Source organism: Vanellus vanellus (assembly GCF_965231255.1).
Source record: "Vanellus vanellus genome assembly, chromosome: Z".
Classification (NCBI taxonomy): Eukaryota; Metazoa; Chordata; class Aves; order Charadriiformes; family Charadriidae; genus Vanellus; species Vanellus vanellus.
In genome coordinates, this window is record NC_138908.1 from 78796610 (window position 1) to 78818904 (window position 22295).

Here is a 22295-nt window from a genome sequence, read left to right on the forward strand (position 1 = left end):
AACTGGCTTGAGCAACTGTCCCCCTCATATCCTTTTCTACGGGCTGGGGAAGTTCCTGGGGAGGGGGAAGTAACTTTAGGGACTGCTGGTTTACTGGGCACTTTAGCAGCCCTCAGGAGCTGGTACCTTGCCACCACCCACAAGCTGGAGACCACAAAAGCACACAAGGAAAAGCTCTCAGAGCATAGTAACACAGCCAGAAATAGAAGTGGTCGTTGATACCCATGTTTGTTGGCTTCATGCTGGGCTGTTTAGGATGAGCTTGCTTTTGCCAAGTTATCCAGGAAGAGTTGCCATCCATCTGGGATAGTGAGCACGGACACAAGCTAAATAAGGAGGGGCATTTGAAATCAGCACATAGTTAATGAAGGCATGAAATGCCCTTCTCTGACTATGACCTAGGAGCCCAGTATCAGCAGGGAACACCACCCGGGGCCTTCCACGTGTGCTGCAGATCATAGACTCACAGGGCTGTGGTTCCCACCGCAGGGATGCTCCAGCACATAGTCACCCGGGGCTCCGAGTCCCCGTGGGGCAGCACCACTGGGAAAACCCCAACGAAAACCCCATCCCGGTCCAAAAGCATCCCAGCACAGCTCCACCGGTACCAAAACCCAGCACAGCCCCATGGGTGCCCCCACCTCCGGGTGGCCTCGAGCATCCCCAGCATCTCCAACCTCTCCGGGCATCCCCAGCATCTCCAAACCCCCGGTACGCCCCGCGGAGCGGCGGGAGGGGCCCGAACTACATCTCCCAGCGGGGAGCGGCGGCCCGGGGGAGGATGGGGGGGGGGGCGGGCCGGGGCTGGAGCCGGGGCGGGGCGGCGGGGAGCGCCCAACCCCGGAACCGCCGCCGGCCGCGCTCAGCCGCGCTCAGGCTGTGCGAACAGCCCCGCTGCTCCCCGACCCGTCCCCGGTGTCCCGCAGAGCCCAGCCATGGCCCGGCGCCGCCGGTAAGTTTGGCGGCTCCCGGGGCCGCCCGCCGGGGAAGGATGCAGGAGCCGCCGGGGCAGGTTTTGGGGTGCGCATCCCCGGGACTGAGGGGGGGCGATGAGCGGCTGCGGGAGGCGGGGAAGGGGGGAGACCCCCGTCTGGCAGCCCCCGGGCTGCAGCCGGCAGCGGGGGCAGGCAGCTGCCTGCTCGGGGAGGCAGGGGGTGTCCCTGCAAACCTGCACCTTGACCATGGGGTGCAAGTCTGTCGCCCTGGGCCGTGTAGAGGCCGCGCCGGTCTTTCGTGTGACTGGTAAGGAGGGGGATCTTGCCGCCCGGAGACACGTCCCCGTCTCCACTTGCAAGGTGCAGCTTCAACTTTTGCCACTCGACAGATGTTTGGCAGTGAAAACTTCAGCAGATGGGTTTGCGCAGCACGTTGCGCAACGTGCAGGGTTGGGTTTGGAGTGCTTTTTGGGACAGCCCCTCCATCGGCCAGGGCCATCGGCAGCAGCAAGTGGCCAAAGCTGTTTGAGAAAAGTGCAAATCTTTCTCTTTTCTCTCTCCCTCTTGGGAAACTCGTGATGCCTAAAGGGCAAGTGCCGGGCACAGCGGGCACACGCAGCCTGGTGGGGGGTTGAGGGTCAGGGGGGTTGTGTCTGCATGGCCAGATCCGCAGGTGGAAGAGCTGCCAGGGAGCACTTTAAGGGATTAATGATTGCATTGGTCCCAAGGTTGTCCACAGAGTTGGCTGTTGGATACAGATGGAAACTTGGGGTCCTAAGTCACCAGCCCACCTCCATGAGCTGTCCGCTGCTCTTTGGAGCTGCCGGCAACTGGAGTTTCGTGGTGACCCAGTGGCTAGAAAATCGCAGGGACTATGTCAGAGGGATGTGCTTAAGTTTCCATTTCTTCTCCATATCGCATTGTAGCACTTGGGTGTTGGAGTGGGCTCGGGTTTCAGTCTGCCTCTGCATCTGAAATGCTGAACACTCCCATAGTGCTGCATCAGCTCTTTTAAGAAAGGATCTGGGGGTGGGGGGCAAAATGAGGCACCAGGTCCCGCTGTGGGGTGGTTTGTCTGGGAGGACCGAGATGAGCAGGAGTGAGATTGACGCCCGCATGAGTACTGGGGAGAGAGGCTGTTGGAGTGATAGGGTGGTAGATAAAGCACACCTTGTGCCAGCAGGAATTGGGCTGGGGGACCAAAAGACAGCAACACAGACACTGAAATCTTTATGGCTGTGTATCTTATACAGCACACATGACAAATGAAATGAGCTAGTGGTGGACTGATACCTTGTGCCAGAGTTTCATCCACCTGCCCGCTGGACCAGCCCTGCTGGGCCACATCCCTGCCTGGTGCTGGCTCCTTCGGTGGGATTGCAGTTATTGCTCTCGTTTCTTTTTTGGACAGAGATTTATATCATACTGGCATGCTGGTGCTTGGAACTCCCTGTATTTGGTGTTTTGATTTCACTGCCGTCGGGCATGAGCTATGTGGTTTTAGTGGATGCCTCTCCGAGAGCTGCTGGCCCTGCAGGTGCTGAGGAGCTGGGTTTGGGCTCTGGGTTACCCCATGGACCATGGCTTCAGCCCAGGCTGCCTCTGGCTCCCCCAGGGGCTGTAGGATATCTCCAAGGTAGACACAGAGATGTCCTCAAAGGGAGCGCACCAGAGCTTTCTCTCCCATGTCTCTAATGCACTTTGATATGAGTGGAGCAAGAGAGCTCACTTCGTCTTAAAGTCTCCACAAATCTTTGCAGCTGAGACAAATTCAGGCACTGTGATGTGCCTCCAGGCAGGGGAATGAGAGAGCCCTCGGACATGGTTTAGTCATGAGGCGGCAGCACTGCAAGTGCAGTGTGCAGGGTTAAAGTGAAAACCCAGCTTATTAAAACTTCATCTTGCAAATTAGCACAGGGTGAAGAACAAAGAAAGACAATGTTGTAAAGGGGGGATTGTCAGGGATGTTAAATATTAAGTCATCTGCTGCCAGAATTGACTCCCTGTGGCTTTTTTGTAGTCATGGTCAGACATTGGATGAGGTGTCTAAATGGGTTTGGAGCATCACTTGACACTAGCAGCTTTAAGGGACATAACCAGGCTGTAAAGTGACGATTCCTACAATATAGGTGAAAGTATTTAAGGCTGGGCAGAGCTAAAGCTGCAGCTTCAAATCTGCTGTCTGCTCCTGCAGACGGAGCAAGGTGCTGGCAGCGTGTCTGCACTTTGCAGATGAGGTCTGTATTCACGTGGCCCCCTCGGATTTGGGGTTTATCCTCTGGGTGCCCAGTGCTGTTTAATCCTGGCTTACGAACCAGCCGGCGGCAGCAGCGGGGCTGCTTGTTTCCTTTCAGTCAAGGCAGCCTCCTTACTCTGCTGAATCATGACTCTGCTTAGAATCACAAGATTTGGGGAAGAAATAAAAAAGAGAACCCTGGGTTGTTTTTTATTTTGCTTTCTGATTCCGGAGAGCCTGTGAACGCAGGAGGGGACGAGCCTTTGCCGCCCTTTGCCGCTCACCTGGCAGGGAGGCAAGGTGCAAGCCCGAGTCCCGCGACTCCGGCAGCTGAAGCTCGGCAAAGCTCGTGCCCTTCTCACCACTGCGATGCCTGCGGCAGCCGCTGCTTGGCTGGGTCCCGCTGCCTCGGCACACCCCGGCTGGAGGGTTGGCTACTCACGCATCCGTCACGGTGCCTGAGAAAGCACGCCGGTGACGTGATGGATCCCCTCCTCCTGCCCACGGACACATGCTGCTTGGGGCCAGCCAGCTCATAGCCCCGAAACACCCCTGCGTGATGGAGAGGACGAAGCTGCTGGGGACATGGAGATGTAGCAGTGCTTATTTTTTATGTGCTTAAAAAGCCATCTGTGCTGGAGCCAGGCAGCAGGCAGGAATCCCTGGGAGGTGATGGACAGGTAAGTACCGGCACTGTGCCCTCAGCGGGATGAGCTGCCTCCTGGCCGGGGCTGTCCATATCCGACAGCCGAGCGCTGCAGGGAATTCTCTGCTGTGTCTTGCCATGGAGTCAGCGGCCCCGACAGCAAGTGGCTGTCACTTTGCAGGAGGTGCGGAGACACCCCAAACCGCAGCCTTTCCCCGAGCCCCTCGGGCTGGGCAGCGTGTCTGTCCCTGCTGCGACCACAGTGGGGACGGTGAAGGCGGGGGTCCCCCAGATAGGGGGCACCATGGCCCCTCTGCTGTCCCTGTCCTGCTAAGGCAGAGTGGCTGCCCCAGCATGGGGGCTGGGAGGGTCTGTGCCACCCACATTCAGCCTGGGATGGCTTGTGTGCCGTGGGGATCAGCCCAGGGACCCGAGGTGATCTGGGGCAGTATTTGGGGGGATCCTTGCAGGTGGCTCTGCAGGGCTGGGGGAGAAATCGCTGCCTCTGATCCGGCAGTGCAGGGAGTGTGGGGAGCAGCCCTGCACCCCATGCCTGCAATGCCACCGGGTACCCTCGCCAGTCCCACCCACTCCCATCGGTGCCAAGAGGCTGGAAGGGTGATTTCACCCTTTATGACTCCAAAAAGCCCTACAGAGAACTCCAGTGCTGCTGCAGACCCCTCCAAGGGAAATTAAACCCCCGTGAAGGGTTTGCTTGTCCCCCCATGTCAGGTTTGCCTTTGGCAGGGCTGGTGCCCCACAGGGGACTGCAGAATCAGCACGTCGAGGCTTTTTTTACCCCTGCAGCTGTTTTGCAGAGAAGTAATTTCCCCCTTAATTTGCCATCCTAATTCCCTGCTCTTTTATGGGCTTGGAAATGCCTCCCAGTGAAATCAGCGGTGCTCCCTTAGCTCGACTCCTGCCAAGATGTTTGGGGAGGAGGCAGCAGCACTTTGCACCAGAGGGGAGGGTTTCCCGGCATCCCAGCGGGCAAAATGGTGCTCACGTCCCCATCATGAGCTTGGCCCCTGGCATGGTTCAGACTGGACCCCGTCAGGGCAATAGGGACCAGTTAAATGTTATTGACCCTCTTTAAATGAATGTCCTAATTGCAAAGTTGCTAGGGTTAGTGGTGCTGTGGGTCTCGCAGCCCATGGTTAGCAGCAGTGTTGGTAAAATTAGAAACGGTCAAATAATGGATTTTTATTTTTACTCCATAAAGTGTGTCCTGCTCAGATGTTTTGCTTTCATTTCAAGTGGAGGCAAGACGACTCGCTGCTTCCACAGAAAAGGAAGAAAAAGCTTTGTTTTGGGTCAGCTGGGAAGCTCCAGCGCAGCACGCTGCAAACATGCTGTTTGGCTGTGACAGCCTACCCTCCCTTCCCGTTTTTCTTCTTCTTTTTTTTTTTTTTTTTGAGGAGTTAAAGGTCACCACAATGTCATCTTGGAGCAAAATAACAAGTTTGCGTTCCAAAAAAAAAAAAAAAAATTGAAACAGGCTAACAGGCTTTGCATGAGCAGGCACCTCTGCGGGCTACAGCTCGCTAGTGCAAGGTGAGGTGACAGGCATCTCTGTGGAGGTTGGGAGACTTACCTCTCGACTGGGACAGAGCCAAATCACTGGCTGGAGAACGTGCATTTTGTTAACGAGGCAAAAAGACAGAGGGGCCAGACAGGCACAGAGCAAGATCCTGTTTTGAGAGACCTCCCTGGCCCATTGGTGTGCTGGACAATGCCTGAAAACACCTTTCTCAGCACCTTCGTTGGGGTGGTACCCGAAAGGGTGATGTCCCTCAGCCCCAGGCAGCCACAGGGGTTCGATCCTGGCCCAGCCAGAGCAGGATTAAATCCGCCAGCTTGGACACCTGACTCGCACATCCCTCTGAGGCAGATTGGTGTCCAAGGGCCACAAAAGGCTGCAAAACCTTTCTTAAAAAACACATTATTTCTCTACTGGCAGTGGCAGTGACGGCAGTATATCATGAGCTCCAGCCCATGGGGGGAAAAAGAAAGAAACAGCCTAAAAATAGAGCAGCTTCGAAGTAGTTCATAAATAATAAACCATCCTCCTGAAAGGGAGATGAAAATCCAGAAACTCCCTAAAGCCCTGGGAGCTGCTGTCAATTTTACAGGGAGTGAGGAGGTGGCTGTCCCTGCAGCGGCAATATCGGCCATTTCTTGGGCGTAAAACCCTAAATGAGAGCTGGGAAAGAAAACACTGTTTATTTCCTCCTTTTTTTACAGGAAACGTGAAAAATTTTAAAATTCTTCTCCCAAATAATTTGTGATCCCTGCTCAGTGTGTGGCTGCATTTTATTTTCTCCCCCCCTTGAGTTTTGCAGTCCCAAGATAAGGCACACATGAGACACAGGCATGCCTCTGGTAGCAGTAGGTATTTGCATCTCCCTCTCTGGCATCCCAAAAATTCCCAGTGCCGACAGAGGGAGGGAAGTCGTTTGGGCTCAGCATACCCATCTGTATTTCCAGAATTATCTTGCCATTTGCAGCATCACTCAGCTGTGCTGGTTTTGGCCAAAACCCTGCAAACGTTTCCCCCACCCTCATCCCCAGAACAATCCTGTGCTGTTTCTGGTTGACTCTAAAGCCAAAGCGGGGTTGGTAGAGGGGATGAAGGTTTATCCCAAGCACAGCATCTTCTCACCACCGTCTCCTTTCTGCCTTTATTGCCCATTTTTTTCTGGGCTCAGCTGACCTCGCATCAGACGTGCTGCTGGGTGAGGGCCCCGTTCCTCTTATGGGGGGACAGGATCCAGCCCAGGGTGAACAGTCGGGGTGGTTGGAGCTGCTCCCATCCCGTGCTGGAGCTCCGCTCCAGCAAGCAAGGGCTCCATGGGACTTGGCCACAGGACAAGTTGTTTAACTAAACCTATCACCCGTTCAGGCTAATCGCTTCCTAATGCCGCCGTAATCCCATTTAAAGCAACTGGCAGCCTAGAAAGTTACCGGCTCCCAGTGGAAGGTTAACATGACCCATCCAGCAATGAAAAAGTTCTACTGCAAGGTCTGGCACAATATGTGCTTCAAGATGAATATAAAATGCTGTATGTTTTGTTGAGCCTGTGTGGTGCCACCGAGGTTTACACCCGGGCATCCCTGTGGTGAAGCTGCAGGGTTTAGTTGGTGCTCAGGACCCTTTTCTGCTTTACTTGTCCATTTTCGGGAGAAAGAGCAATTCAAGGTACAGAGGAAAATGTGCTCCAGCTTGCCACGCCTGTGGCAGGGAGAGGGTTCAGTATTTCATTTTGGATCTTTTTCTTCCTTTTTTTAAAAAAAAAAAAAACAAACCACTTTTAGAGAGAGTCACTGGAACCAGCTTCATTTGTGCCCCAAAAGAGGGTTTTTTTTTTCCCTTTGATTTACCTGGAGCTGTCAGCCTTACATCCCCAGGGCTTGGGGAGGATGCTGCGTGCCTGTGTTTCACAGGTACCGGCCAGCTGGTCTGCGTCTCTGCAGCTCCTCTTCTTCCTCTGCTCCTCCTCCTGCGGCTGGGTTTGCTTCTCGCTCTCCCGTGTCCTTACTTTACTTTTCCCCTCTGGATCCCTGGCGTGGCGCTTGGCTGAGCCCGGCCAGCCCGCGGCCAAGGAAAAGCCATTAGGCTCTTGGCACAGCCCGCTTCCCTGGGGCCGCACAGGGGGGAGCGGGCTGGAGCCGAAACACAGCCTGGGGCCATGCTGGATGGAGGGAGAGCCCTTTGGAGGTCCTGCACCGCTCGCTCCCGACAAAATTAGTCTTTTTCCCCCACTTGGAGCTGTCACAGGGATGCTGCGTGCGTGGCAGCTGTCCTCCCACCCGGAGCTGCTGGCACGGTACCTCCCGCAGCCACACTGTGCTGCACAGTGCACCCCTTACATGCCCCCCCAAAACCAGCCATGAGCCGCTGATACTTCAGCCCTGTTTGGCCACCCCGGGGGCTGCAGAGAAGCGGGAGTTTACCCACCTTCGCCGCAAAGCATCCCCGGGCAGGAGCGGCTGGGACACAGAGGAGATGGGGAGGGGACGGCGCTGCAGATGAGCTGAGTTAGATCTGCCAGGGAGGCCATTTGATTAAAATTAGGAGCGTCTGCCTGGAATTCATTTCATGGTGTCTTTTGTGGCTCTTAATTAGCCCTGTCCCATAAAGATACTGTCAGTGAGCTGATCCAGCTCCTCCTCAGCCTCCTCCTACCGCCTCACAGTCTCCACTATTGCCTTGCTGAAAGTCTTCCCCACAAAAAAAAATTAATTACGGCAGCGATTCAGTCCTTCCTGCCCTGGGGTTCTCTGCCTGGGGCTCAGGCTGTTCTCCGCACGTGTTGTCTGCCCGCAGTAATTGGAGATGGTGTTGGGTACTTGGTGTACAGCACCTGGCACGTCTCAGCCCAGCGGTGGGGGGCTGGTGGAGCTGCTGAAATTGAGACGGCAGAGGGATGACAAGCAATTCCTTGATTCAGAGGTTCTTCTGACACTATTTATATCCTCTTATTTTTCAGAGATGGGTGCTTGGGGACTTGGTGGAGGTGGGAACTCTCCTAAGAGTCCATTGTCTTCTCCTGAGAGCCCCAGGGTGGCTGCAAAGAGATCTTTCCCACTCCTCTGCAGAAAGATCTAGAGAAAACAGAGCACCATGTACACCTTCCTGCCTGAGAACTTCACGCCAGTGAAGCAGAAGCCGTCCAAGGAGTTGAGGCCCATGCTTGGGGCAATCTTGCTGGGCCTCATCCTGTTCATTGCCGCGGTGGTGGCCTGGTGCTACTACACAGTGTCCCTGCGGAAGGCGGAGCGGCTCAAGACGGAGCTGATGGACCTGCGGGCAGACGGCTTCGTCATCAGGAACCAGCATGGGGAGGTGGTCTTCCGTCTGGCCTTCCGCTCAGGCAGCCTCGACCTGGAGTCATGCTCCAAGGAGGGTGAGATTTTGAGCTGCACGCGGTCGGGTGGGGGGCCGCTCAACTTCTTTATCCAGACGGTGAAGCCCAAGGACACGGTAATGTGCTACCGCGTGCGCTGGGAGGAGCTGGCGGCTGGCCCGGCAGTGGAGCACACCATGTTCTGGGAGGACGCCCACTGGTACGGGGGCTCGGAGATGAGCACCCAGCACTGGCCCATCCGCCTGGCCGGCTACCAGGAGCCCGTGCCCTACGTGACAAGCGATGTCTACTCTTTCCGCGACAGCTTTGGCGGCATCCTTGAGCGCTACTGGCTCTCCTCCAAGGCAGCGGCCATCAAGATCAATGACTCTGTGCCCTTCCACCTGGGCTTCAATGCCACTGAGCGCGCCCTCTTCTTCCAGGCCCGCTACAAGGACTCACCCTACAAGCCCCCACCGGGGCAGCCGCCCTTCCCCGAGCTCAGCTACCGGGTGTGTGTGGGCTCTGACGTCACCTCCATCCACAAGTACATGGTGCGCAGGTACTTCAACAAGCCCTCCAAGATCCCTGCGGAGAATGCCTTCCGATACCCCATCTGGTCCACCTGGGCCCTCTACAAGAACAATATCGACCAGGATAAACTCCTGCGATTTGCTGAAAAGATCAAGAAGTACCGTTTTAACTGCAGCCATATTGAAATTGATGACATGTACACACAAGCCTATGGAGACTTTGACTTTGACCCCATCAAGTTCCCCAATGTAACGGAGATGTTTGCAAAACTGAGGGAAGATGGGTTTAAGGTCACCCTGTGGACTCACCCTTTCATAAACTACAATTCCTCCAATTTTGGAGTGGGGATCGAGCGTCAGCTGTTCATCAAGGAGCCATCGGGGCGGCTGCCGGCCATGGTGGAGTGGTGGAATGGCATTGGTGCCATCCTGGACTTCACCAACCCAGCAGCCCGAGACTGGTTCCAGAGCCACCTGCGCCAGCTCCGACACAAGTACGGCATCTCGTCCTTCAAGTTCGATGCGGGTGAGACCAGCTACCTGCCCAAGCAGTTCAGCACCTTTCGCCCACTCTCAGACCCCAGCATCTGGTCACGGCGCTACACAGAGATGGCCATCCCCTTCTACGAGCTGGCCGAGGTGCGGGTGGGCTACCAGTCACAGAACATCTCCTGTTTCTTCCGTATCATTGACCGCGACTCCGTCTGGGGCTACGAGCTCGGCCTCAAGTCCCTCATCCCCACCGTGCTCACCATCAGCATGCTGGGGTACCCCTTCATATCCGCTGACATGATCGGGGGTAATTTTTTTCCCAACAAGACCGATGGGGCGGTGGAGATCCCTGACCGGGAGCTGTATGTGCGGTGGCTGGAGCTGTCGGCCTTCATGCCCTCCATGCAGTTCTCCATCCCACCCTGGCTCTACGACAAGGAGGTGGTGGAGATTGCGCAGAAGTTCACGGAGCTCCACGAGTCACTGGTGGCCCCGCTGCTGCTGGAGCTGGCCGGGGAGGTCACCGACACAGGCGACCCCATCATCCGTCCCATCTGGTGGATCTCACCCCGCGATGAGGCCGCTCACAGGATCGACTCCCAGTTCCTCATCGGGGACACCCTCATGGTGGCTCCCGTCCTGGAGATGGGCAAGCAGGAGCGTGATGTCTACCTGCCAGCGGGCAAGTGGCGCAGCTACAAGGGGGAGTTGTTTGAGAAGACCCCAGTGCTGCTGACGGACTATCCCGTTGACCTAGACGAAGTCGCCTATTTCCTCTGGGTTTCCTAACAGGCTCCTCCATCAGCTTTGGGATAACCATGCCTTACCTAGGACTTTTTAACAAATAATAATTCTAATTGCACATTTTGTTTGAGACTGGGGTTGAGTAAGGGAATTAAATAGACTTCACTGTTCTTGCAGTAATTTCTTTTTATGTGGAGTTGGGGATGATGATTTTTTTTTTTTAAAATTTGTGGCAGGTGGGACACTCTGGTTGTGCTATGGTAGGCAGAATTTTTTCAGTATAGGTCAGGAAGGAGTTTGCCTGCAGACAGGTAGTAAAGCCAGTACCTTTTCAGTTCCCAAGGATTTCAAGAGGTGGAGGTTGGTTAGTGCCATCGTCTCTGGTCTTGTGGGAGCACCCAGCACTGGGCACGGTGGTGAGTACTGTGGGATGGTTGTGCAGCACAGCCTGCCTTAAGTTTTATAATATGGCAAATATATTTAAAATGTCTTTTTTCAGAGCAGAATACAAACTAGTGAGAGAGAGAGAGATATACACACATATATTTTTTTCCCTCTTTAATTTGGTGTGACACCGGACTAACACTTGCCCCATGTTTCCACTTTCCCGGGTACCAGGCAGGCCAGGTTACTCGAGTGACGTCCAGGTATTTTAACTGTGTGGGTTGTGCATCGCTTGCTGGGGCTGCTCCATTCCACCTTCTCGCCTATTTAACACCCACTGCAACGCACCTGTGTTTCACACTTGTGTATTTTGCCTTGGGTGTCAACATCGCCTTTCCCAGAGCAGCGCAGTCCATACCAGCATGCCCCATTAGTCTTTCGAAAGCATCTATGGCCCCACTTCATTACATGATTATCCTACCAATACCCTCCCTTTTGGTTTTTAAGGACAGATGAGCTTTCATGTTTGTTGCTGGCAGAAGGATGGCCTGGAGCAAAGTCGTTCTCAAGGAGTACGTGTGTCGCTTTCCCGGGAACAGCCGGTTCCCACAAGTAGCACGTGTCTTGGATTGACGATGTCGTTTGCTGCTAGCCGGCTTGCTGGTGGGTGGAAAACACCGTCTTTTGCACTGATGGGTGTTTGCCAGCGGGTGTTCTCACTGCACCCGCAGAAATGTTCTCATCTACCATGAAATTAAGCTAATATCCATCTCTGTCTCAGGTTGCAGTTAGAGGTGATGATTTTAGTTAGGGTTTTTTCTGAAGCTACCCTCCTTTCTCCCTGGGAGAATGAAGGGCCTTCCTCAGGCAGCATTTGTGGTGCTGGAGGTGGGGTTGCTGTTGGAGGCTTCAGGAGGGGGCACAGGGTGACATGGTCCTGCACCCCAAGTCCCTTGCGGCTGAGATGGAGCTACAGAGATGCCTCTTTTCCAGCTTCCCGTTTGGTTTTGTACAGGAAGATGCATTCACAGACAGTCCTGGGCAATCTCTGCTCTGAGACAGAGCAAACAGGATTGAAGTCTGGCAGCCCTACTGGCTGTGCCCTCGGTTGGAGTGTATTTCTGCCCCTGAATTTTTAATGAATCTCTGCAGAATTGAACTGTGATGGCCGGGAAGGTTTGGGGCACTCTGACTCTGCCCAGGCTACAGCCAGCCAAGGACATCTCAGCATCTGCGAGGTTTCTCATAGGATTGTGTCTGGGCTGGCCATGGGTCTGGCATGAGTCTGTCACCTGGGGAGACGGGGCTGTGTTTTGGCTAAGGTTGGGTACAAGTGAGGATCTTTCTCAAAGCCCATGTCCTGCACTGGGTATTGCAGGAGGCAGAAAAGGAGATGCACGAAACCTCGGGGTTGTGATGGGGTCCGGGAGTAGAAAATCAGGTGTTTGTGGCAAAATCAGAAGTGCTTTTATAGCTAAGAAGTGAGGAAGTCCAGTTTGATGGACTCTTTGGAGCATCCCTTGTGGTCTGAATCTGCCCTGCTTAATTTAGTGTTTCAGCCTCAAAAGGAGATGCAGGGGAGCCCTAAAGGTCCCTGCCCAGTGGGAGAACAAGTGTGTCCCAAAGCCTGTTTCTTGTGGCTTTTAGGTGCAAAGGGCTCAAGTTTGTTCCCTGCCATTGGTGCAAATAACAGTTGTGTGACAAGTTGCAGACACTCTCTGGCAAGGAGTTAATCCTAGAGCCCCAGCATCAGTCCTCAGGGCAGGATTTGGCCCTTGGACTAGAGGATGAAGGTGAAGGGGAGGAGCTCCTGGACATGAGTGACCACAGCCTGCAAGGAGGACAGGATGCAGAGAGGGCTTCTCGAGCCCCAGAAATGCATAAAGGCCATGCTTGAAGGGCTCTAGCTCTTCCCTTTCAACCTTTGCGTGTGAAATACTTGTCCTCCCTTGGCATGGGAGTCATTGGGTGGAGGAGATGTTGCTGCATGGCTCAGCTGCCAATGAAGATGTGGGATCTTGGGCACAGAACGTCATGGGAAGGATCCCAGCATGACCAGAGGATGTTGCATGTCTTCTCCCTGTCTTGGCTGTGCCACTTGCTACATCCCTCACCAGTAAAGGGTGAGGCTACATGTAGAGAAATCCAGCATTCCCATTAGTATCTCTTTGTTGTGAAAATGGTGGGAGCAGTCAGATGAGTGCCTTCAGTCCCCTCACAGTGGTTTCAGGTGCTCTCAGGAAGGTCATGGAGGAAATTCCCCATTAGACACAGCATCCTCCTTCCCTTCCCCTCAAAACAAAGGATTTTATTATCAAAGTTTTAATTTTCTTTTTATTTAACTACATGAATAAATGAGTAAGATTATAGAGTGCTCTTATTTTTATAAATGCTGTATTCAGGACATAAGTGGCCATGGCTATTCAGTGCTCCAGCTAGAAGAAAGGTAAAGCGGCTGGGAGGACATAAGGGATGATGCTGAAGAGCAGGCCCATGTGGGTAGCTTTCTGTGGGTCCATGGCACCAAGTCTTCCCCGCATGTTGGGGACAGGCCCAGCAGTGCTGCCTCAAGCTATCTCAAAGGCTTCTAGGTGCCCTTTCCATCCAATTTTTTACCAAAACCGCTGTTTCTAACACTATACTGTAGCCCTGCAGGACTCAAGGACCTCTAGGACCTCACAGACTACAAGCACCCTGTGGACAGACACCTTGGGAACTGCTAGTCAGCGAGATTTCTCTGATTCACACCACAAGTCACTGGCCAAAACAGAGTTTAGTTTGACTCAGCCAAGGAAAAGCCCCAAAAGAGGTTTTGGGGTTGGGTTCAGCCTTTTCTACCCCAGCCCATGGCACATGGTGGCTAAGCAGCAGGTCAATGTGATACCCGTGTGATTGAATTTTGAAGCTTGCACTGTCGTGTGTCAGGTTTTCTGGATGCCTGTGTTTGCACATGCTGTCCTATATCGGACTGTAATGCTGGTGGGTTTGTTTTTAACCACTTTTCTAACTCTTCATTGTTATGAAAACAGAACTGTAACATGGATCTCCTTGATTGATATAAAATTTTGGAAAACAAAAGGAAGTTTAACGATGTCCATCTGTACCAAGTACGTGGGGCTGGTGGTTCAGGCAGATTTGGGGCTTTCTTCATCCAGACGTCACCAAAGTCAGAGTTAAAATTGTTGATTTATTTAAAGGTTGCAGCCTGCAGCTTTGATACGTGTTTTAAAGAGAGGACCCGGCAGCCCCCCTACTATTCTGTTTGCAGTGATGGCAGGAGATGGGGATATGGAGATGACCCACTGGTGGGGGGTCATGGATTGCCCTCCCCTGGGTCCCAACAGTAAAAGGAATAGCTGTGTCTTAGAAGACCGTGTCCAGGTGAACCTCAATGCTGCATCCACCCCTGGGGGTGGGGACCAGACCATCATGCCCTTATTTCTGCTGACATCCACCCCAAAAAGGCCAATCAACACCAACTCAGGGGGGTTTGCTGCTCCATGCTGCTCTCAGAGGACACATGCTTTGGGACTGTTTACAGGCGCTGAAGAAGAGGACCCAGCTCTTGGCTTCCCTCGGGCACTCCAGAAGGTCTGCCTGGGCCCTCCCTGTCTCCACTGCCCCCAGAGTCCCCCTTTCCAGATGGTGCTGATGGCTGGGAGGGGGACAGAGTAGATGTTTGTGGCTATAGGATTACCAGAAATGGGGCATGTGAAACTCGTTCAGGAGCCTGCCTTGCCCCACACCACCCCCTTGGCCCCACACAATTGTTTTTCCTGCTCTTTCCACCTGCTACTGCACAAACCACAGCCTGCCTTGTGCCACTGAGACATCATTAGCACTGGCCAAAACACACACAGCTCAGCTTGGGGGAAGAGAGGGACTTCAATCTGCTCCTTTTGCAATAAAAGACATTTTCCCAATGCTTTTCCTTTGCCTTCTCCCTTGGGTGCAAGTGGCATCCATACAGTCAGCTGATGCTCGCATAGGGGGGTGAAGCTGGCTGTTGATGGCACAGGGAGGAGTGTTAATGGCAGAGTCCAAACCCCAGTGTGGCTACGGCAAAAGCCCAATTTGTTTCAAAACAGATTTCAAGGAGGTGCCTATGGGTGCCAGCAGAGCGATGACTGCTGACCCATTAGATCTTAGCCACGAGCATGTACCTCCCTGCCCGAAATCACAGCTTTTATTAAAAGTAAGAAAAAAGCAACAGGCAGGCAGGCAAAGCCCAAGGCTGGGGAAGACCGTGGTGAAAGGACAAGCTGACAGCAGCAGAGCCCCTTCGGGCACGCAGCCAGGCTGGCAGCCTCAGGAAAAAAACAACCTCCTCAGTCGCGGCTTGTCCCACAACAGGCAGGAGCTGCCAGCCTGCGGATCCCTCGCGGCAGGAAAGCCATAAAGATGGTCTGGGCAGATGCAAAATCCCAGAGGCCAAGTAGAGAAAAGCAGGAATTTTTATTTATTTTATTATTATTATTTGCCGGTAGGGCTGGGTGGTTTGTAACTCAGCAGTCATCAAAGATTAAGGGCAATAAAAACTCCTCCAAAAAAACAGGCAGCCTGTGGTGAGCGATGGGCTGTGGGAGAGTACCATGGCACCAGTACCTCCAGCAAACAACTTTTGCTCAGCGCTGGGAGTGCGAAAAACCAACCCAGACTGAAGCTTAGCAAGGCAAACAAGAGGTCCCTCTGGCAGCGCACAGCTCTGGCATGGCAGGAGGGTGTGGAGAGGTGGCCACTGTGCCATGACCATCTCACAGGATGCCTCCAGCACCGCTCCCCTATAGCTCCATGCGGCTCAGCTGGGCAGCAGGGAAAGACACTGGGAGAAAGATCGAAAGGGATAGGGATCTGGGGGAGAGATTTTTGCAGCTAAATGGGACCAGGCAGCTCGTATCATCCCCAGAGTTTGCAGAAAGTCTCGGTGATGCTTTCTCCTCCCCCCCCCCCCCCCCAGCCTGTGATGCAGGCGGGCAGCAGAACGTGTGCATACAGAGCACACTGATTATAGAGGTAGAGGTGCAGTATGTGAGGGGGTTGGAGCCTGGGTCTCCCACCTCTCCCCAGCACTGTGGGCATCAGCTTTTCAGAAATCCTTTTTTCTTGCTGCAACAGCAGCCAGAGGAATTTTGCTGTGGCCTCCTGGGGCCCTCCGGTTGCCCCAAGCCCAGCTGTCAGACATCACCATCGGGGCTTCAAAGCAGCAACTGAGAGAGAAAGAATTCAGAAATGCTTTGTCATCCTTAGGGGAGATACATCTGTGGAAAGCACTATGCTGGAGTAGGAGAAAGCCCATGGTAAGTACCTAGAGATGGACTGTTAACCCTGAACACCACTGCCAGACTGAGCATTGCTTTCCCTTTTGCATCTCTGGGTTAGAATAGGGTTTTCCCTCCCCATCGCCACACCAGCGATAGCATTGCTGCGGCTCGAGCTGCTTTCAGGGGCATCTGGAAGGTGTTCTGGGTCATCACACTTGGCACTGCTCTTGTGCCACTCCGACCATGCAGGCTCCTTTTAGCATTGCTGATGAGTGACAGGGGTCTGAGCCATTTTTGGGGCTGCTTCATCTGAACACCAAACCAGATCTGGAGTGAGTGTGATGTTCTCCATCCCCTGTTTACTTTTTACATGGACCAGCTCTGGGGAAAACCCCTAAAGAAAGAAGCTTTCTCATGCTTCGGGACCACACACAGCTTTACCTCCCAGGTGCCTACTAGCAGGATGCTGGGGTCAGCAAAGGAATCAGTCTCTCACTTTGGGAAGGGGTTTTGCAGCCCAGAGACCCCAGAACTCTCCTAAATAGCTCAGTCATGTCACCATTAAACTGATCTTTGCTTAAAACCAGGGAGGATTGGACCAAGAGTGAAAAGCATTTCACAGCCAGCCTGCTTACCCCAAGCCTGCAGGTGCTGCTGAGAGGCCTTCACCCAGGAGAAGTCACCTCCATGGGCAGATGGATGGTGGCTCATGGACAAGGATCTCCATCAACTCTGCAGGTGGCATGGGAGAACATTTTCCATGGAAAAACTGAGACAGGCAAGCACTTCAAGCTGATTTACTAATTGTCTGAGTTTTCTCCAGATGATCATAGAATCATAGAATTGTTGAGGTTGGAAGGGACCTTTAAGATCATCAAGTCCAACCATTAACCTAACCTGACGAAAGCACTTCTAAACCTTGTCCCCACATACCACATCCACCCTTTTTTAAACACCTCCAGGGATGGCGGATCCACCACCTCCCTGGGCAGCCTGTTCCAATGTTTAAAAACCCTTTCAGTGAAAAAATTTTTCCTAATATCCATTCTAAACCTCGCCTGGCATAACTTGAACCCATTTCCTCTCATCCTATCACTTGTCACTAGGGAGAAGAGGTCATCCCCCACCTCTCTACAACCTACTTTCAGGTAATTGTAAGAGAGAGATAAGGTCTCCCCTCAGCCTCCTCTTTTCCAGGCTAAACAACCCCAGTTCCCTCAGTTGTTCCTTATAAGACTTGTCCTCCAGACCCTCACCAGCTTCATTGCCCTTCTGATGGCCGAGTCCTCTCCTGGGACCTGAAGGATTGCACCTTTTGGCTCTAAATGTGGTCCCAAAACACACATGGGTCCTATTAGGTCCTAAACCACATATGACTTGGTGCTAGGTTTTAATCTTGACTGTCATGAAATTTTACCATGAGCTTACAAGCTTGTCTGAATCCACACCACAGTCATGGTTCTCAATAATTTCTTCCAATTAAAGAGGGGAAAATGGTTGCCACAGCATTAACAAGTGCTATAGCTTCTCTCTCCCTGCTCAGATAGCTCAGGCCGTGGGAAATGCAAACTCCCCTTATTCCTGCATCAGCATCCATCAGACATGCAGGCTGAAAATTGGATGCCTTCCTCTTCAGGATAATCACAGATAGCTTTTTGTAGAAAAAGTACTCTGCTCCAACTGTCTCCTTCACTAAGTAAATAAAATTATAAATATCTCAAGGGATCAACTGTGAAACTGGGTAATAAAGGAGTCCATGAAATTTCCTTTATAAACCAGAAGCGTGCATGGTACTTCTTCCTGAGAAAAGATTACAAGCAGAGACTGTGTTTCTATACATTCTATTTGTCATACTGCAATAACAAAGACAGCCATCCAATATATTTTAATAAGTAAGTTATTCTACAGCACTTGCCAAACAAAACAGAGATCACAGTGTTTTCATCAAATTTCATACTGAAGTACTTCTACTCTAAAAACTATTAAAATTCCTTCGTCATTTAAGACATTGGGTCACTAATCCCTAAGACGATTGCATAGCTGATGGAGGAGCCTGTTAGGAAACCCAGAGGAAATAGGCGACTTCGTCTAGGTCAACGGGATAGTCCGTCAGCAGCACTGGGGTCTTCTCAAACAACTCCCCCTTGTAGCTGCGCCACTTGCCCGCTGGCAGGTAGACATCACGCTCCTGCTTGCCCATCTCCAGGACGGGAGCCACCATGAGGGTGTCCCCGATGAGGAACTGGGAGTCGATCCTGTGAGCGGCCTCATCGCGGGGTGAGATCCACCAGATGGGACGGATGATGGGGTCACCTGTGTCGGTGACCTCCCCGGCCAGCTCCAGCAGCAGCGGGGCCACCAGTGACTCGTGGAGCTCCGTGAACTTCTGCGCAATCTCCACCACCTCCTTGTCGTAGAGCCAGGGTGGGATGGAGAACTGCATGGAGGGCATGAAGGCCGACAGCTCCAGCCACCGCACATACAGCTCCCGGTCAGGGATCTCCACCGCCCCATCAGTCTTGTTGGGGAGGAAGTTTCCTCCAATCATATCTGGCAATATAAATGGGTACCCCAGCATGCTGATGGTGAGCACGGTGGGGATGAGAGACTTGAGGCCGAGCTCGTAGCCCCAGACGGAGTCGCGGTCAATGATACGGAAGAAACAGGAGATGTTCTGTGACTGGTAGCCCACCCGCACCTCAGCCAGCTCATAGAAGGGGATGGCCATCTCTGTGTAGCGCCGTGACCAGATGCTGGGGTCTGAGAGTGGGCGAAAGGTGCTGAACTGCTTGGGCAGGTAGCTGGTCTCACCCGCATCGAACTTGAAGGACGAGATGCCGTACTTGTGTCGGAGCTGGCGCAGGTGGCTCTGGAACCAGTCTCGGGCTGCTGGGTTGGTGAAGTCCAGGATGGCACCAATGCCATTCCACCACTCCACCATGGCCGGCAGCCGCCCCGATGGTTCCTTGATGAACAGCTGACGCTCGATCCCCACTCCAAAATTGGAGGAATCTATGTGTACAAAGGGATGAATCCACAGGGTGACCTTAAACCCATCTTCCCTCAGTTTTGCAAACATCTCCGTTACATTGGGGAACTTGATGGGGTCAAAGTCAAAGTCTCCATAGGCTTGTGTGTACATGTCATCAATTTCAATATGGCTGCAGTTAAAACGGTACTTCTTAATGTTTCTTGCAAAATGCAGAACTTCATCCTGGTTGATATCTTTCTTGTAGAGAGCCCAGGTGGACCAGATGGGGTATCGGAAGGCATTCTCCGCAGGGATCTTGGAGGGCTTGTTGAAGTACCTGCGCACCATGTACTTGTGGATGGAGGTGACGTCAGAGCCCACACACACCCGGTAGCTGAGCTCAGGGAAGGGCGGCTGCCCCGGTGGGGGCTTGTAGGGTGAGTCCTTGTAGCGGGCCTGGAAGAAGAGGGCGCGCTCGGTGGCATTGAAGCCCAGGTGGAAGGGCACAGAGTCATTGATCTTGATGGCCGCTGCCTTGGAGGAGAGCCAGTAGCGCTCAAGGATGCCGCCAAAGCTGTCGCGGAAAGAGTAGACGTCGCTTGTCACGTAGGGCACGGGCTCCTGGTAGCCGGCCAGGCGGATGGGCCAGTGCTGGGTGCTCATCTCCGAGCCCCCGTACCAGTGGGCGTCCTCCCAGAACATGGTGTGCTCCACTGCCGGGCCAGCCGCCAGCTCCTCCCAGCGCACGCGGTAGCACATCACCGTGTCCTTGGGCTTCACCGTCTGGATAAAGAAGTTGAGTGGCCCCCCACCCGACCGCGTGCAGCTCAAAATCTCACCCTCCTTGGAGCATGACTCCAGGTCGAGGCTGCCTGAGCGGAAGGCCAGACGGAAGACCACCTCCCCATGCTGGTTCCTGATGACGAAGCCGTCTGCCCGCAGGTCCATCAGCTCCGTCTTGAGCTGCTCTGCCTTCCGCAGGGACACTGTGTAGTAGCACCAGGCCACCACCGCGGCAATGAACAGGATGAGGCCCAGCAAGATTGCCCCAAGCATGGGCCTCAACTCCTTGGACGGCTTCTGCTTCACTGGTGTGATGTTTTCAGGCAAATACTCTTTTTTGGCATCCCCCTTTTGAGCATTTCCATGGTTTTTTGCGCGGTGGGTAATCAGACTGTCCATGTCTCCTTGCTTAGAAACTTTGCTGCTGAATTGTTTTCCAACTGGTGGACATAAAATCCAAGATGCTGCATGAAGGGGATCAGAATCTCCTTTCCAAAGCCTGGCCACTCACACCTGCAGTGTTATTTCCTGGAACAGAGGGTTATGAACACACAAAGAAACAATTAAATCTTGATAACGATGGTTGCTCCTCTTGTCCCGCTTGCAGTTCGGCAGCCTTCCTGACTCTGCGGCTCTGGCTTGCCGTGGTCTTTGCAGCGGCAACCCGTTCACTGCCAGCTGGGCTGAGCTTTTTCGGAGCGGGGCTGTGCCAGGATTCCCATGACCCTTTCTTGGCTGCAGCCTCACTGTGTCCTGCAGAGCAAGGGCAAGGGCATGACAGTCAGGCCAGAGCCTGGAGGATAATGGGGCCAGGGATAGGGGCTGGTACCTGAGCATACAAGGAGGACATCACAAGCTGATCTGTTTTTACATTAGCTACACATCCTGCCGGACTTTACCAGCTGTCCTCAACTTCTCTGCATCAAATGCAGGCAGAGAAATGCTGCGCTGAAGTGTTCAGCCTCTGCCAGCCATTCCCTACCACCCCCTGGGGATGCATCTGGCAAGTGATGTTTTATCTCCCTGGACTTTGCTCTTTCCCTGAGCTGCATGGGGACACGGGGACAAGGGGACACACATGCTTTGTAGCCAGCGCTGCACTGCTCCAGGGCGGCTGGGCAGAGCCCTTCAGAGCCTGTCCTGGAGAAGTCACCAAGGGACAGCCCCTCTTGCCTGGACAGGGGAAAAAGAGGATGTTTCCTTGCATCTGCTTCTCCATTTTCTATCCTAATTCAGTTTCTGTAAGTCCCACACTTATGTCAGGCAAGATGCTAAAGTGCAGACAGGGTGGAAGATATTACGCACAGAGTTTGGGGATGGGGGTGTTAAACTGAAGTTTAATGAGATGAGGACTACATTAAAATCTTGGTTTGCTGAGAAATGCACAAGAAGATAACGCATGTCCCAGCTGCAGCAAGTGTCACCAAGCCAGTCAGTGCAGTGCAGCTTGCAGCATCTGAAAGAGCATCCACTGCCAGCAAAAACGACAGGCAGGGGACACTGAGGCAGGTGGCTCAAGGCAAGGGACTCTGTGCAACCGGGCCACTGGCTTCCCTGGTCCCATCCTGGGGTCTCTGTGATCTGACAGGTTGAAAATTTGCAGGACCAGTCTGTATGGAGAGGAGGAAAAAGAGCCAGCTTGCTTATCCAAGATTTGTTTGGCAATACATGCCGGGCTTATTTACCCACACTGCCATGACATCAGTATCTAAGTATACAGAGATGATAAGCTGCCCGGAGAGCCATTAAAAATACCAGAGGTCACTGCATTTGGGATTGATCGCAGCAGCCTCCCAACCACCTGAATGAACCGCTCGGTTAGTTTTTGTAATGCGCTCTCAGGGTGAGCAAGGCTTTGCTGTAAAAAAGAGCCAGAGTGGATAAAAGCCTTCCTGAGTGAGCCCTGTCTGGGGTAGGGGTTGAGAGAAGAAAGGTCACTGCTGCCCCGAAGAGACAGTGATTCCAGGACAGGGATGGTTTTGGGGAGCAGGTTGGGTTACATGTGTGCTCGGGGCACTCTGCCAGCCCCAAAGTGCTCAGACCTGGCAGACTCCCCAGTGCTGGCCTGGCTCCTGACGCGGCTTTGCGACTCCAGCTTGGGTGGTTTCCAGCGAAACCCTGGTGTTTTTGCAAAACAACCTCTTCACTTTGAAGATGTTTTTATGCGCTGGGTGAGTCCTTGGTTGCCGCCCTCTGAGCTTTCCTCTTCCTTCCTCCTTTTGCCCTCCAACCCAGCCTGGAGACAGGACTCGTCTTTAAGATGAGCCCCACCATTTTCCAGGGTGAAAAGGAAAGGAAGGGAAAGGGAGAGGGAAACAAGTTGTTCAGGACTTATGCTTTTTCTTTTTTTTTTTTAAATATTAAACAACATATTAAAAAAAAATGAAAAAACACAGGGACATCAGGACTCCAAAATCCCAACAAGGATAAAGGACGTGTGGGAAGTTTCCCAGCTTTCAATGC

General features: G+C 53.2%; 2 protein-coding genes across 4 annotated transcripts; one reads left to right on the forward strand and one right to left on the reverse strand.

Moving 5' to 3' along the window:
- The first annotated feature begins 858 nt into the window (after nucleotides 1-858).
- On the forward strand, nucleotides 859-13895 carry LOC309682873 (myogenesis-regulating glycosidase-like). 3 transcript variants are annotated; one of them, XM_082496982.1, is made up of 3 exons: nucleotides 859-952; nucleotides 8308-9056; nucleotides 9150-13895. In XM_082496982.1, the coding sequence occupies exons 2-3, from the start codon at nucleotides 8442-8444 to the stop codon at nucleotides 10476-10478; spliced, it is 1944 nt and encodes a 647-aa protein (XP_082353108.1). In that variant the 5' UTR covers nucleotides 859-952; nucleotides 8308-8441; the 3' UTR covers nucleotides 10479-13895. The 3 variants fall into 3 exon arrangements, with proteins under 3 accessions (XP_082353108.1, XP_082353106.1, XP_082353107.1); XM_082496980.1 differs by having other exon boundaries at nucleotides 8308-13895; XM_082496981.1 differs by lacking the exon at nucleotides 859-952 and adding an exon at nucleotides 3740-3851 and having other exon boundaries at nucleotides 8308-13895.
- A 4239-nt stretch (nucleotides 13896-18134) lies between these two features.
- LOC309683076 (myogenesis-regulating glycosidase-like) lies at nucleotides 18135-20376 on the reverse strand (the record flags this gene model as incomplete). The annotated part of the gene is made up of 1 exon (XM_082497279.1): nucleotides 18135-20376. The coding sequence occupies exon 1, from the start codon at nucleotides 20229-20231 to the stop codon at nucleotides 18135-18137; it is 2097 nt and encodes a 698-aa protein (XP_082353405.1). The 5' UTR covers nucleotides 20232-20376.
- Nucleotides 20377-22295: the final 1919 nt, after the last annotated feature.